This window comes from Akebia trifoliata, chromosome 11 (assembly GCF_017979445.1).
Source record: "Akebia trifoliata isolate Shusen 1 chromosome 11, ASM1797944v1, whole genome shotgun sequence".
Taxonomy (NCBI): Eukaryota; Viridiplantae; Streptophyta; class Magnoliopsida; order Ranunculales; family Lardizabalaceae; genus Akebia; species Akebia trifoliata.
In genome coordinates, this window is record NC_141385.1 from 2,747,905 (window position 1) to 2,760,327 (window position 12,423).

Consider the following 12,423-nt stretch of genomic DNA (forward strand, 5'->3'; position numbering starts at 1 on the left):
CCCTGTGAAATTGGTGCTCTTAGGATTATCGGAAATTCAAGATTAGGTTTACCCCATCGATCAAAAGGTAACACCTCCTTTTGTTGATGAATTAAAGAAGAAATTGGTGATAGTGGCTGTGGTTCTAATTCCATTCTCTCTCAGTACAGACCACGGTTGAGAGATGAGAGAACTTACAGCATACTCTGTTTTTCTTTACTTCCTCCTTAAGATGAGGGATCAAGTTGTGGTATCTAACATTTGGAATCCCACCAACAAGGAATTAGGATCCCAACATGTGTCTGACAATGATAATAGTTCTTTTAATTCCCTCATGCCTTGTAAGAAATCTTGGCGGCAAAATAAAAAATTTAGTTTGAAAAATTACTCGCCTTTCGCCCCTTTGAGGGTTGAATGTACATGTTCTCCAATAACCTGATTGCAATGGCTACTTTACCCTAACTTAATAATGTCTCAAAAGATCATCTAGTTTTATTTGTGAACATACACTTGTATGTGATAATAACACTCATATAATTCATTATGATTTAAATGATATTCACACCTCCCAAATGTAAATAGCACAAACATACTTGTTGCCATAAATGGCAACGAAAAGCCCTAGTTAATAATGTCTTAAGAAAATAAGTAATGGCCTTATTTGTAGAAGATTAACTTGTGTATATATGATGATACCCATACATAAAATAAAGCCAATACGATTATCGAGGGTATATCTCAGTATTTGTCACCTCATTCACAGTCGATGGTGGTGTTAAATCACTCATGGGCATGTTTGACTTCATTCTACCATGCACGGAAAATGCTGGTGGTAAAGGATGGGAAAGTGTGCCAGTATAGCTGCCAAGCATAAGAACCACAGTTGCCATTGTTGGCCTATCTGCAACATCTTCTTGAACACATAATAGCCCAATGTGGATGCATCTCATCACTTCGCTTGTCGAAAAATCATACCTCAAAGTTGGATCTATCAACTCTAAAGATGTTCCGTCTTTCCAATGTCTCCATGCCTGCAATAATTCAACATGCATGTATCATAAATTTGAATCTATGTCTTCGAAAACATACGATCTAAACTTCTCTACTAAATAAAATGGCTGTTTAAACATACCCCTCCTAGTATTGTCGAATAATATAGATACCCCCATTGTTTTCAAACCAATGGAATACCATTTGACCTGATCTTCTCTAAGACACAAACATAACATGACCTAAATGCAATCGTCTTCATCTCTAGCCAAATTAAAGACAATGAAATTTTCTTGCTAAAATGTTATATTATTTTAAGCTATTCATTGACGTCTTCAATCTCTTGTAAAAAACCCTTCATTTATTTCCTACCCAAAAACCCATTGTCTTCTACTACCCTAAATGTCCAATGTTGTTCTTGAAGTTTGAAGGTTTAAGATGAGGGTACAAAATTTTAGCCTAGAGATTTAAGATGATGGGATTCAACTTTAGAGGAGAAAAAACTAGGTTGTTGTTAGAGGTTGAAGAAGAGTGCATTTAAGTCATTTTTTTTTGTCAATTTCTTAAATAATATCGAGGTAAAGGGTATGCCATCAATTTGAAGACATAAGGTGGTATCTCAAATAATCAAGAAACATTTTTTGAAAGTTATGTCTAAATCAGCCAATTAAAAAATAAAAATATGACCAAATATTTACACTCACATAGCTTAGAAGGTTTTCGAAATGCTGTGATTCTTGGAAACTGTTGTTTCTCTGACCACTCACAATCTCCAGAAGCAAGACACCGAAACTGTAGACATCTGATTTCACTGAGAATTGCCCATGCATTGCATACTCTGGGGACATATATCCACTGCATAACATTACCAATAAAATAACTCATATGAAAGATGATAGCAAGCTTTAACATTTTTCATCGTAATAAATAAATTTCCTGCTAGTCATTATTTTTTCTTTGGCCTTCCCGAATATATTTATCATCCTACATTAGTAAAATAAAAAAATAAATAAAAAAAAAGGATGAATAATCTGAAATTTTATAAAATAATGAACAACATTATTGATAATTATAGTACTTACTATGTTCCCACTATTCTATCAGTATTGCCTTCAGTCTGATCCATTACACAGAGCCTTGCCATGCCGAAATCTGCGATTTTGGGGTTCATCTCCGCATCTAACAAAATATTGCTGACTTTGAGATCCCGATGAACAATTCTATGTCGAGAATCTTCATGAAGATAGAGAAGCCCCCGAGCAATCCCTCCTATGATTTTGTAGCGCATTTCCCAGTTCAAAGATGCACGCTTTGTTGGATCTACATCATCCAAGTAATATGGCAAGTCCTTATCAAACTAGGGAGACTCTGTGCAATACTATAAAAAATAATAATTTTAAAAAAAGGAATCTCTCTCTCATGAGTGCAAAATAAATAAAGCAATGGAATGGAGCCAAACCAAATATAAAGTGATCGAGGCTTGTGTTGGGCACGAACTCGTAGATCAGGAGTCTCTCTTCTCTTTCAATGCAAAAACCTAGGAGCTTAACGAGATTCCTATGCTGAAGTTTAGCCACTAATAGAACCTCATTTTTAAATTGTTCTTCACCTTGTCCAGAATTTCTAGAGAGCCTCTTAACTGCTATTTCTTGTCCATCAGATAGCCTACCCTGAGAACATATAACAAGAATTTGACAAAAAAGAAAAAAAAGCTGATTCAAATGAAATTAATGTTTCTGGTTTGTTTTTTTTTTTTTGTGTGTGCATGTTAACCTTTGAGTTACCTTGTAAACTGCACCAAATCCACCTTTGCCCAGCTTATTTGCATCAGAGAAATTATCAGTTGCAGCTTTTATTGTATCAAAGTTGAATTGCAATGATTCCACATTTGTAATCTCCTCCCCATCTTCACCAAGATAAGGAAATGGGAAATATGTATCAAATGAGTGAAGATGATTGACTTTCGATGTGTAACATTTAGCAAACCGCACATCTTAGCGTAAATGTATAAAAAGCACTCTCACAGATGTGTCACATACGTAAATCTCAAATTGTGAAATTGAATGATTGGAATTTTTTTTGAAAATAATTAAAAAAAAATTTAAGTATCTAAAAATGGTAATTTTTCAATGTTGGATTTGAATTTCATTTTAAAAGCCTGTGATTGGGGAAAAGAATTGAATTTTTTGTACAGATAATGCTGAAGTAACATTGTGGGGGACATTTTTGGCATGGATGTGTGTCATAACCATAGATGTTTTTCATCGAGGTATGAGTGAGAATTCGATGAAAAACATCTATGATTATGCCACACATCTATGTCAGAAATGCCCTGACAATGTTATTCCCGCACGACTCTTTTTTTAATATAATCTAGACCATGAACTCTAGGGGGATTAGCTGTTATTTAGCGTACGTGCCAGTCATGTGGTCCAACAGGTCTTAGTAAGGGTGGGAACATGACTAAGTCCCGCTAGCCTACCGTTTCAGCAAATGCGATGCTATGGTGTTGATAGCTAGCCGGCTTGCATTTCAGAACCCATGAATCAATTAGTTCCTTCAATTTCGTTATGCCTAGCATAGGCACAAAGAAGCAAGAACTCTATTCTTTCCACCCCAAAATCAACTCTAAAAATCTTAGAAGAGATTCAGTAACAAAGATAAATGCAACGAGGACAAAAAAAAAAAAAAAGATTTACAGCAGAAGATACTAAAACCAATTTTGTGATTATTCTGTTCTTTTGTATTTCAGTTTTGTACATATATTCCAGAAAAAAAAACCATTTTACATGATGTAGACCAGATCAAGTGGAGACCAGTCTTCCAATAGGGACTACATGCATAGTTCTCTTGATATGGGACCCTGTGAGAACGACTTTCTGGTGTTCACAATTAGTCTTTACTGAACCGGGGAGAGAGAAGCAATGGCTCAATAGGATTTTTTTAGCTTGTTTTCGTGACTAATTTGATCAACAACTTGTATCTATCTCTATCGGCGTTTGTAGACAGGTAGTTCCATGAGTCTTTTTCAATCAAAATTAATCATCACAATAGATAAGATGATTGACAATGGCTACTTACTATCAAAATTTTTCTTCGTCCTTCGTGATGAAAAGATAATGAGAATGATAGAGAGAATTACTAATCCAACAAACGAAGGAACAACTATGGTAACAATAATTGTAGATGAATTCTTTCCACCTCCTGCATGAAAAAAGATCAATTTTTCATTAAGCAACCCACGCTATTGAATATTAAAATTTAAAGCCAAATTCAAGAATACATTTTTTAATTGACTAAAGGTTGTGATGTTGGAAGTCGGAATTATTATTTGCAGAGTAAGAGATAGACCTTTGATTGCAAAGTGAAGAAATTTAGAGGATTATCTAGAAAAAGAACTTTCATGCAAGTGCTAATCCAATCAACAAAAGATCTCATAAAATAAATGATGTAGGACAAGTAAGAATTCATGGAATGTTTGGATCACAAAAAGTCTAAGCATAAGGCCAAGGCCCATGTGCGGCCATTGACCCGAGTGGTTGACTTTGCCTTAGTTATAGAAGTTAAAATCGTGCACCGTTGATTCTACCTTACTTCTAGGGTTAAGTGGTTTACATTCCCATCCTTAAATCATTTTTACTATTTTTTGTAATTTTTTTTTATATTTTTCCTATGTTGTGTTTTCTAGGAATAGGACTCATTTTCTATAAATAGTATTGTAACTCCAATACGGAGACATCGTTGATCAATAAAATTCTTGAGAATTTCTCTATTTTTTGGTGGGTTCCGAGTCTTTCTTTTCAATATTGACGTTGATCATATCATTTCTTTGATTCACGCTGCATCAAGAAAAGAAAAAATGATGAAGACAAATATCATACATTGAACAAAATTTTTGTTCTCAATATTCTCATAAAATTTATTCGTAAGAAAATAAGTCTCTAATACATAACATGAGACAAGTGGGATATCTAAGTCATCAATCTAAAATGATCAAAGACCCTATGAAAGCTTAGAAGAAAAAAAAAATCTTTTGATATTTTAATCAAAAGCTTCTAAACCTGACCATTGTACTTCTGTGATGAACTGAAATTCCTAAACTATTACATCTCTGGTAAGATTCTACTAAACAGACAAATATTACATGCAACAGTTACATAACGGTATGACTACACCTTGACTACGTATCCTAATCCTAGGATAATGATCCCGATGTATCATTGTCACCATAACACAATTTAATATATATCTAATATTCTGATCCCCCCCCCCCCCCCTCAATGCCCATTGATTACATTATATCAATGCCCTTGATGCTATGACTCCATTGTTTCCGAAAATATTGATTGTCCTCCTTGGAGATCACCACTTGCTTGTTCATGAATTTTAATGCAAATTGATATCGTTGATTAAAAAGAAGAGTTTCCCTTGACTATTTCCACACACACACAATATACAATATGCGGGCTTAGACCCTTAGCTTAGTTGGTTTGACACATTGGGTGTGGGTTCAAGTCCATCTTACCCATTTGAAAAAGAAAAAAAATTAAAAGGAACATACAATATGCCCATGTATGTAGAAGACGATGAACTGAACTCAAATGGGTGACTGGGCCAATATCAACTTAAGTTAGGTTAAAACCAGTTGGATATTTGATCATCGGCGAGATTCTTATTAAACAGAGAAGACAAACCACATGTAGCTATATAAGTGGCTAACTATCCTAACTATTGTGAGATGTCTAGTATTCCTAAGTTGGATTTCGGCTCAAAAGGTTAAATCAAGAAAGAGGCTAGTATCTTACGTCAAACAAGGATTTTGTAGAGGATATTTATTGCTAGGTACCAAGGGGCAACACGTGACACCTAGGGATTTGATTCAAGTACAGAGATATGAGGGTAAGCTTGGTGACTCGGTCACAAACCAACCATGGGTTAGGGTCTCAGTTGGAGAAAAGCAGGGAATAGATTAAAATGGATTAAATCGTCCCTCATTGGGATCGTCCATTTGCAATATCAACACGTATTTTGAGGTGGACACGTGGCATCATTTGAAGAGGTTTTTTTTCCTTTTTAATGTAATAACTAATTTATGTAAGGGTAATCTGGTCAATTGTATCCTAAGAAGGGTTAGAACTCTTTTAGGGCTTTTCTATAAAAAGGCTTTGAGGCCATTGAAAAGAAGAGGAAGAAGGTAGAGGGGAGGAGGAGTTGAGGAGGCCATGTAACCAAGAGATTCATAGTGAAACAACTCCTCGAGCCCGTGGATGTAGGCACATTTGTTGAACCATGTAAAAAATCTATCTTCTAATCTTTTTCATATTTTCATTATTGTTTTGGGGATTGAATGAAAAATGGTGGTAGAGGTTGATTTATCCCAAAATCGGCCTCCACAGATTTCATGATTTTTTTTTTCTCTGAGGTTTCTGGCGTCCAAGAGAATTGCAGAGATTAGAGAGTTTGTAAATTCTTGTGTTCTTTGTGTGTGTTTGTCTTTTGATTTATTTTGTGTTCTTGTTACACTTCTAAACAATACTAACCACTTAGTCTAATCCTAAAGATGACTTGGTACAACATAACCATTATTCTAACAGCTGATAAGCAGCTTCTTTCTTGTGTATTTACATTGGATACCAAGTACTAACTAAAATGCCCAACTCACTCTTACATTGAACAATTTCTCTAACAACAATTCAGATACGTGGAGGTTTGTAGAGGTTATGGCCATTGGTAGTCTACAGTAAAGCTGTAGTTCTATTAACTGCAATAAGGCCACGGATTATATATGGAGGATGAATGGTAATCCAATATTTCAAATAAGGAGCAGCCCAAATTTGGTTAGAGAATCAAACTGTTGTTTGGTTTTGTTACTCTTGATTGTGGTATATGTTAGGAAAATCTAGAGTATTTGACTCTATATGCACAAATATTGGATATAAACAAGTAAACAAATTACTTGTACTATACCCTCAATAAAAATATCACTCACAAGTTGAAGAAGAAAATAACACTCTATTACGAAAAACACAAGTTTTACAAACACTCACACTTTCTACAACCTCTCAACTTGTTTCTCACAACTTGATTTCTCACAACTTGTTTTCTCACTACTTGATTTCTTATTACTTGTTACAAAATGAGAGGACTCACCCATATTTATACTAGTGGTACCTCCTTAACTAATGGCTAGGATTGTGCCAACACATTTTTAATCTAGTGGTTACAATTTTGTCATCTAAAACTTTCTAAAAATATCTATTAGTCTAGAGTTTTCCACCAAAATATCTACTATTCTATAATTTTCTACTTTTCTCTTATCTAAAAAATAACATCTAGAGTTTTATTTAAGAAGATTCTAGAAATTGGGCTTAGGTAAAAGGTTTGGGCTTTTTCAATTGGGCTGGTGTTGACTTTTAACACTCTCCCTCAACACCAGTTCTTACTCTTTGCACCATGTCGAGCTAATGATGAAAATTTTTGAACTTTGCAAGTACTCGATCCTTTTGTGAGTTTTACCACTGGACTATACGTTTCATCATAATCTAGCCCATATTGTTGAGAAAACCCTCGAGCCACCAATCTAGCCTTATACCTCTCGATCGATCCATTTGGGCGACGCTTTATCTTGTAAATCCATTTGTAGGATATGGGTTTCACATCTTTTGGCTTTGGCACCAGATCCCAGGTCTGATTTTGCTTTAATGTTGTGACTTCTTCTTCCATAGCTTTGATCCACTCAGAGCTTTGTGATGCTTCTTCAAATGTCTCAGGTTCTTTAGCAGTTGCTTCTTCAGCTATGGCTGCATTGGCATATTTGGATTTGGTTTGCGAATTATGTTTGACCTTCCAATTGTGATTGTGGAGTTGATATTTTCGTTTCTTCAAGATGATTTGATTATTGATATACACCAGTTTCCCAAGGATTTTGGGCCAACTCTTGATCACCATCAGTGTCATGCGATCTCCAACTTCATCTGAACTTGGTTGAATTTTGACAATGTGTTCCTCTACCTTTTGTTGCAGCTTGTCTTTGAATTCTCTTGAGTCTGGCAACACCTTTTTTCCTGAGGACCACCAAGAAGATGTTTCGTCGAATACCATATCTCGTGATGTATAACATCTTCTAGTTGTAGGATCACAACATCTCCACCCCTTTTTTTGACTGTCGTATCCCACAAAGATACATCTAACTACTTTCTTATCAAACTTACTGTGTAAATGATTAGGAACAAATACATAGCATACACATCTGAATACTCGAAAGTAGCTAACTATAGGTTTTATGTCCTACAGTTTCTCAAAGGGTGAAACAAACTCTAACCTTGGTTGAGGAAGTTTGTTGATCACATGGGCTACTGTTCTCATAGCTTCGGCCCAAAACCTTCCAGGTACATTCTTTGCATGTAGCATACTCCGACAAATTTCTGCAAGATGTCGATTTTTTTTTCTACTAAACCATTCTGTTGTGGTGTATTGGCACATGTATACTAACGACGTATTTTGCATTCTCATAGGTATAGAGAGAACTCGTCTGAGCTATATTCTCCTTCGTTGTCTGTGCACAAGCAACGGATCTTCTTTCCTACTTCTCCTTCAACTATCTCTTTAAACTCTTTAAACTTTGAAAAAGTTTCAGATTTTTCTTTCATAAAGAAAATACACACATACCTAGAGAAGTCATTAATGAAGGTCACCATGTACCGCATTCCGTCAACTGATAGTTGCTTGACTGGCCCGAACACATCAGAGTGAACTAACTCTAATGGTTCCTTTGCTTTAAACTTCGATTTCTCATATGACAATTGATGTGCTTTACCATACTGGCATCTCGCACAGACCGTGTCTATTCTTACGTCAAGCTGAGGAAGTCTCTTAAGCATCGACTTCTTTACCATCACACTTAGCTTGGAATAATTAACATGACTCAACCGCATGTGCCACAAATCTACTATCTCGTTCCTTCTTGTCTTATCTATATATGCAGACTCTACTGACATTACGTAAACTGAATCCAATCGTCGTTCCTCCATCGTTGGCTTTTCTAAAATTTTGAGGTCACGATATACCTTCACATCTTGGGGACCGAACAAGACATAGTAGCCTGATGATGTTAGTTGAGCTACAGATAACAAATTTTTCTTCATTCCCGGAACATGGTAGACATCTTGAAGTGGCACCTGGTTAGAATTATAACGAGGTGTGATTATCGTCTTACCGATGTGAGCTATCGGTAACCTTAAGTTGTTAGCCGTCACCACCACACGACTTCCCTTATACTCAGACAAGTTTTGCAACTTTTGTTTATCACCTGTCATGTGATTTGAGCACCCCGAGTCTACGATCCAATCATTCTCGTAGTCAATCTCTTTAGATATAGCTGTAATAGCTACCTCTTCTTCTTCCTTTACAAATGATGCTTCAGCATCCCATTCATCTTCGATTTTCTCTTTAGAACTGGAAGTAGCAGCATTACTCTTAGCATGTTTTTTTAGACCAACAGTCTTTCGCCATGTGGCCCTTCTTCCCGTAATTGTAGCAATCGCCTTCGAACCTTCTACTATTACCGTGATTCTTTGAAGCTCCCCCTAGACGAGAGCCTCATTATCTTTGATGACCTCTTATCTTGTCATAATTCATTTTAGATCCACCTCTGACGTGTTGCTTGAAGTTGCATTTGCTTTTGCTTGTGTAGAGTGTTTCCTCCTCACCCTTCAACGAGACTCCTCCCATTTTCTTAACCAAAGCTTCTTGACCAATAAGCAAATTTTCAAACTCAATAAGTGATGGTTGTGTCGGCCATCCTTGTACTGCAGCAACAAAGTCTCAGTATTCGAGTCGTAAACCATTGATAATTATTCTTTTTATTCTGATTTTCCCAATAGCAGCATTTGGATCTAACTCTGAAATTTTACGGCATATAGATTTCACCTTATGAAAGTATTGGGCGATCGTCATATCACGTTGTGGCCTTTGATGGTAGCTCGTTCTCGAGAAGTTGTAGCTTTATATCATTTTTCATTGAAAAGAGTGTAGCGAAAGTATTCCATGCTTCTTTCGGTGTTTTGGCATCTCGAAGGTGTTCTAACATTTCTTCTTCAATTGTGGTTTTTAAAGCAAACATCGCCTTGCCTGCTTTAATTTTTCATTTCCTCAAGATGCCATTGGCATCTTCTATTGTCGGTTGTGTAACTTCACTACCACCGACAATCTCCCAAAGGTCTTGACCTTGTAGGTAAGACTCCATGCATGTTGCCCACGTGTTGTAGTTTTGGTTATTGAGCTTCTTGATTCCTCTAACTACTTGAAGGTCACCCATCGTGCCGACAGAGCTTCGACTAAACGGAACAAACTTGACTAACGATCTTGTAAAGTAGTAAACTCCTCACGACTTAAGATAGCTCCACCAAAATCGATCCTTGGCAACCTCGCTCTAATGCCAATTGTTGAGGAAAATCTATAGTACTTGATTCTATATGCACAAATATTTGATATAAACAAGTAAACAAATTACTTGTACTATACCCTTAATAAAAATATCACTCACAAGTTGAAGAAGAAAATAACACTCTATTACGAAAAACACAATTTTTACAAATACTCGTACTTTTTACAACCTCTCAACTTGTTTCTCACAACTTGATTTCTCACAACTTGTTTTCTCACTACTTGATTTCTTACTACTTGTTACAAAATGAGAGGACTCACCCCTATTTATACTAGTGGCACCTCCTTAACTAATGGCTAGGATTGTGCCAACATATTTTTAATCTAGTGGTTACAATTTTGTCATCTAGAACTTTCCAAAAATATTTATTAGTCTAGAGTTTTCCACCAAAATATCTACTATTCTAGAATTTTCTACTTTTCTCTTATCTAAAAAATAACATCTAGAGTTTTCTTTAAGAAGATTCTAGAAATTGGGCTTGAGTAAAAGGTTTGGGCTATTTTAATTGGGCTGGTGTTAACTTTTAACAGTATATTGCAACCAAACAGGCCCAATTTTTATTTTTATTTTTTTATATTTTCAACCAAATTGATGCTTGGTTTTTTTTTTTTTCTAATTACATATAAAAATAATTTGCTAGTATAAATTGGTAAAAACAAGATGAATCATCGGAGGGGTATTAAGGGTATTTTGGACTTTTAAATCATTTCTTCCATGGGGCTAAAAGTTTTCACACTAAAAAATAGAATGTTAGAGTCGTTTTTTGCTCAGAGTGCTCACGAGCTCCTCAGTTCTTGCCCACGTCAAGCATACAAGAGGTAGTTTTGTAAGTATGAATTAAGAATGTCATTCAATACACATGGGTACATGTGATTGGTGGATCCCAGAATTCTGTGAGCAAAAATCTTTTCCACACCTCAATTACAATCATTTTTTACGTCTGATATTTTGGATTGAAATTGAACAGTTGTTGACCTCCAACATTTCAACCTAAGGATTTTAATATTTGTATGTCTAAAGGATGATACTAAGCCTCAAAGGAAGAGTCTATATTGATCTCAAGGACACTCATTCTTATAGAACTAGTATTGATCTCTAGGAAATTCATTTGACTTGACTAAAAGTATTAAAATTGCAATCATAAAAAATTGGGCAGCTGGATGACCCAGATGGTGCTACTTACGTTTTGTGCTAGTCATATCTGGCGGTGTTACGCTTTGTGCAGAACCCTTTGTTTCATCATAGAAAAGATAAATCTCGTGCCTCAAAATGCAACTTGGTTGAACGACTCTCCCCCCTTGTTTCCCATCACAACAACTCTGAGTCTGAGCCACAGCATTTACTAAGCATCTGTTGCAATCAAGTGGAGATAAATCTGGAGTGCATTGCACTAGCCCATATATTTTCTGAGAGTTTGTAAATGGTTTCTCTCCAGTTGCAAATTTAAGAGTTAGAGATCCATTAGAAGCTCTGTATAAAAGCTCATACATCAAATCTTGTAGTATCTTATTATACCGATTTGGGTTTGAGATATTGTTGTTATTCCACATATAGAGACTCGGATGATCTTGCATAGTGGAGAAGATGGATCTATTGGAGTACCTTAACATACACTGGTCATAATATATAGTTGGCTCCGTCTGGGTTGGACAGCGTTGGGTGATATCTTTGGTTGCTGCCTCCACACAATTCTTGCACGCATCATCTGTAACGTCTCCTCTACAAGTGAAAAGGCCATAGGCTTTGTCTGGAGGATTTTGGCCTATGGTGGTGTTGTAAAATTTTTTATTGGGTGTGGCATTAGAAGACAAAGAAGAGAGTAGTGGGTTGAGATTAAGACGAAATTGGCTATTCCTAGTGTAATTATGTCCTTCGCAGTAGATGTGTACAAAGTAAGGTGGGGAGGTTTGGACATTAGTGAGACCACCATGAATGAAGATGGAGCAGACAAACAAGAGAAATTTGAAGAAAACCATTGTTTGGTTTGGGCCAATTTGGATTCATTAACG

General features: G+C 36.0%; 1 protein-coding gene across 1 annotated transcript; it reads right to left on the reverse strand.

Annotated features, from left to right (window-relative positions):
* Positions 1–513: 513 nt before the first annotated feature.
* On the reverse strand, positions 514–12,423 carry LOC147390316 (cysteine-rich receptor-like protein kinase 10). The gene is made up of 7 exons (XM_086458671.1): positions 11,598–12,423; positions 4,051–4,173; positions 2,754–2,875; positions 2,429–2,639; positions 2,052–2,289; positions 1,674–1,824; positions 514–1,010 (listed from the first exon to the last, which is right to left on the reverse strand). Exons 1-7 carry the CDS (start codon positions 12,388–12,390, stop codon positions 702–704), a joined length of 1,947 nt encoding a protein of 648 aa, XP_086314797.1. The 5' UTR covers positions 12,391–12,423; the 3' UTR covers positions 514–701.

What these genes read in the sequence shown, in the direction of transcription:
- LOC147390316 (XM_086458671.1), bottom strand. Translation starts at nt 12,390, where the DNA reads ATGGTTTTCTTCAAATTTCTCTTGTTTGTCTGCTCCATCTTCATTCAT. An exon ending in AGATATGACTAGCACAAAAC is followed by an intron (nt 4,174 to 11,597) that starts GTAAGTAGCACC and finishes TTTTTCATGCAG; the next exon opens with GAGGTGGAAAGAATTCATCT. An exon ending in GACGAAGAAAAATTTTGATA is followed by an intron (nt 2,876 to 4,050) that starts GTAAGTAGCCAT and finishes ATCTTGGTGAAG; the next exon opens with ATGGGGAGGAGATTACAAAT.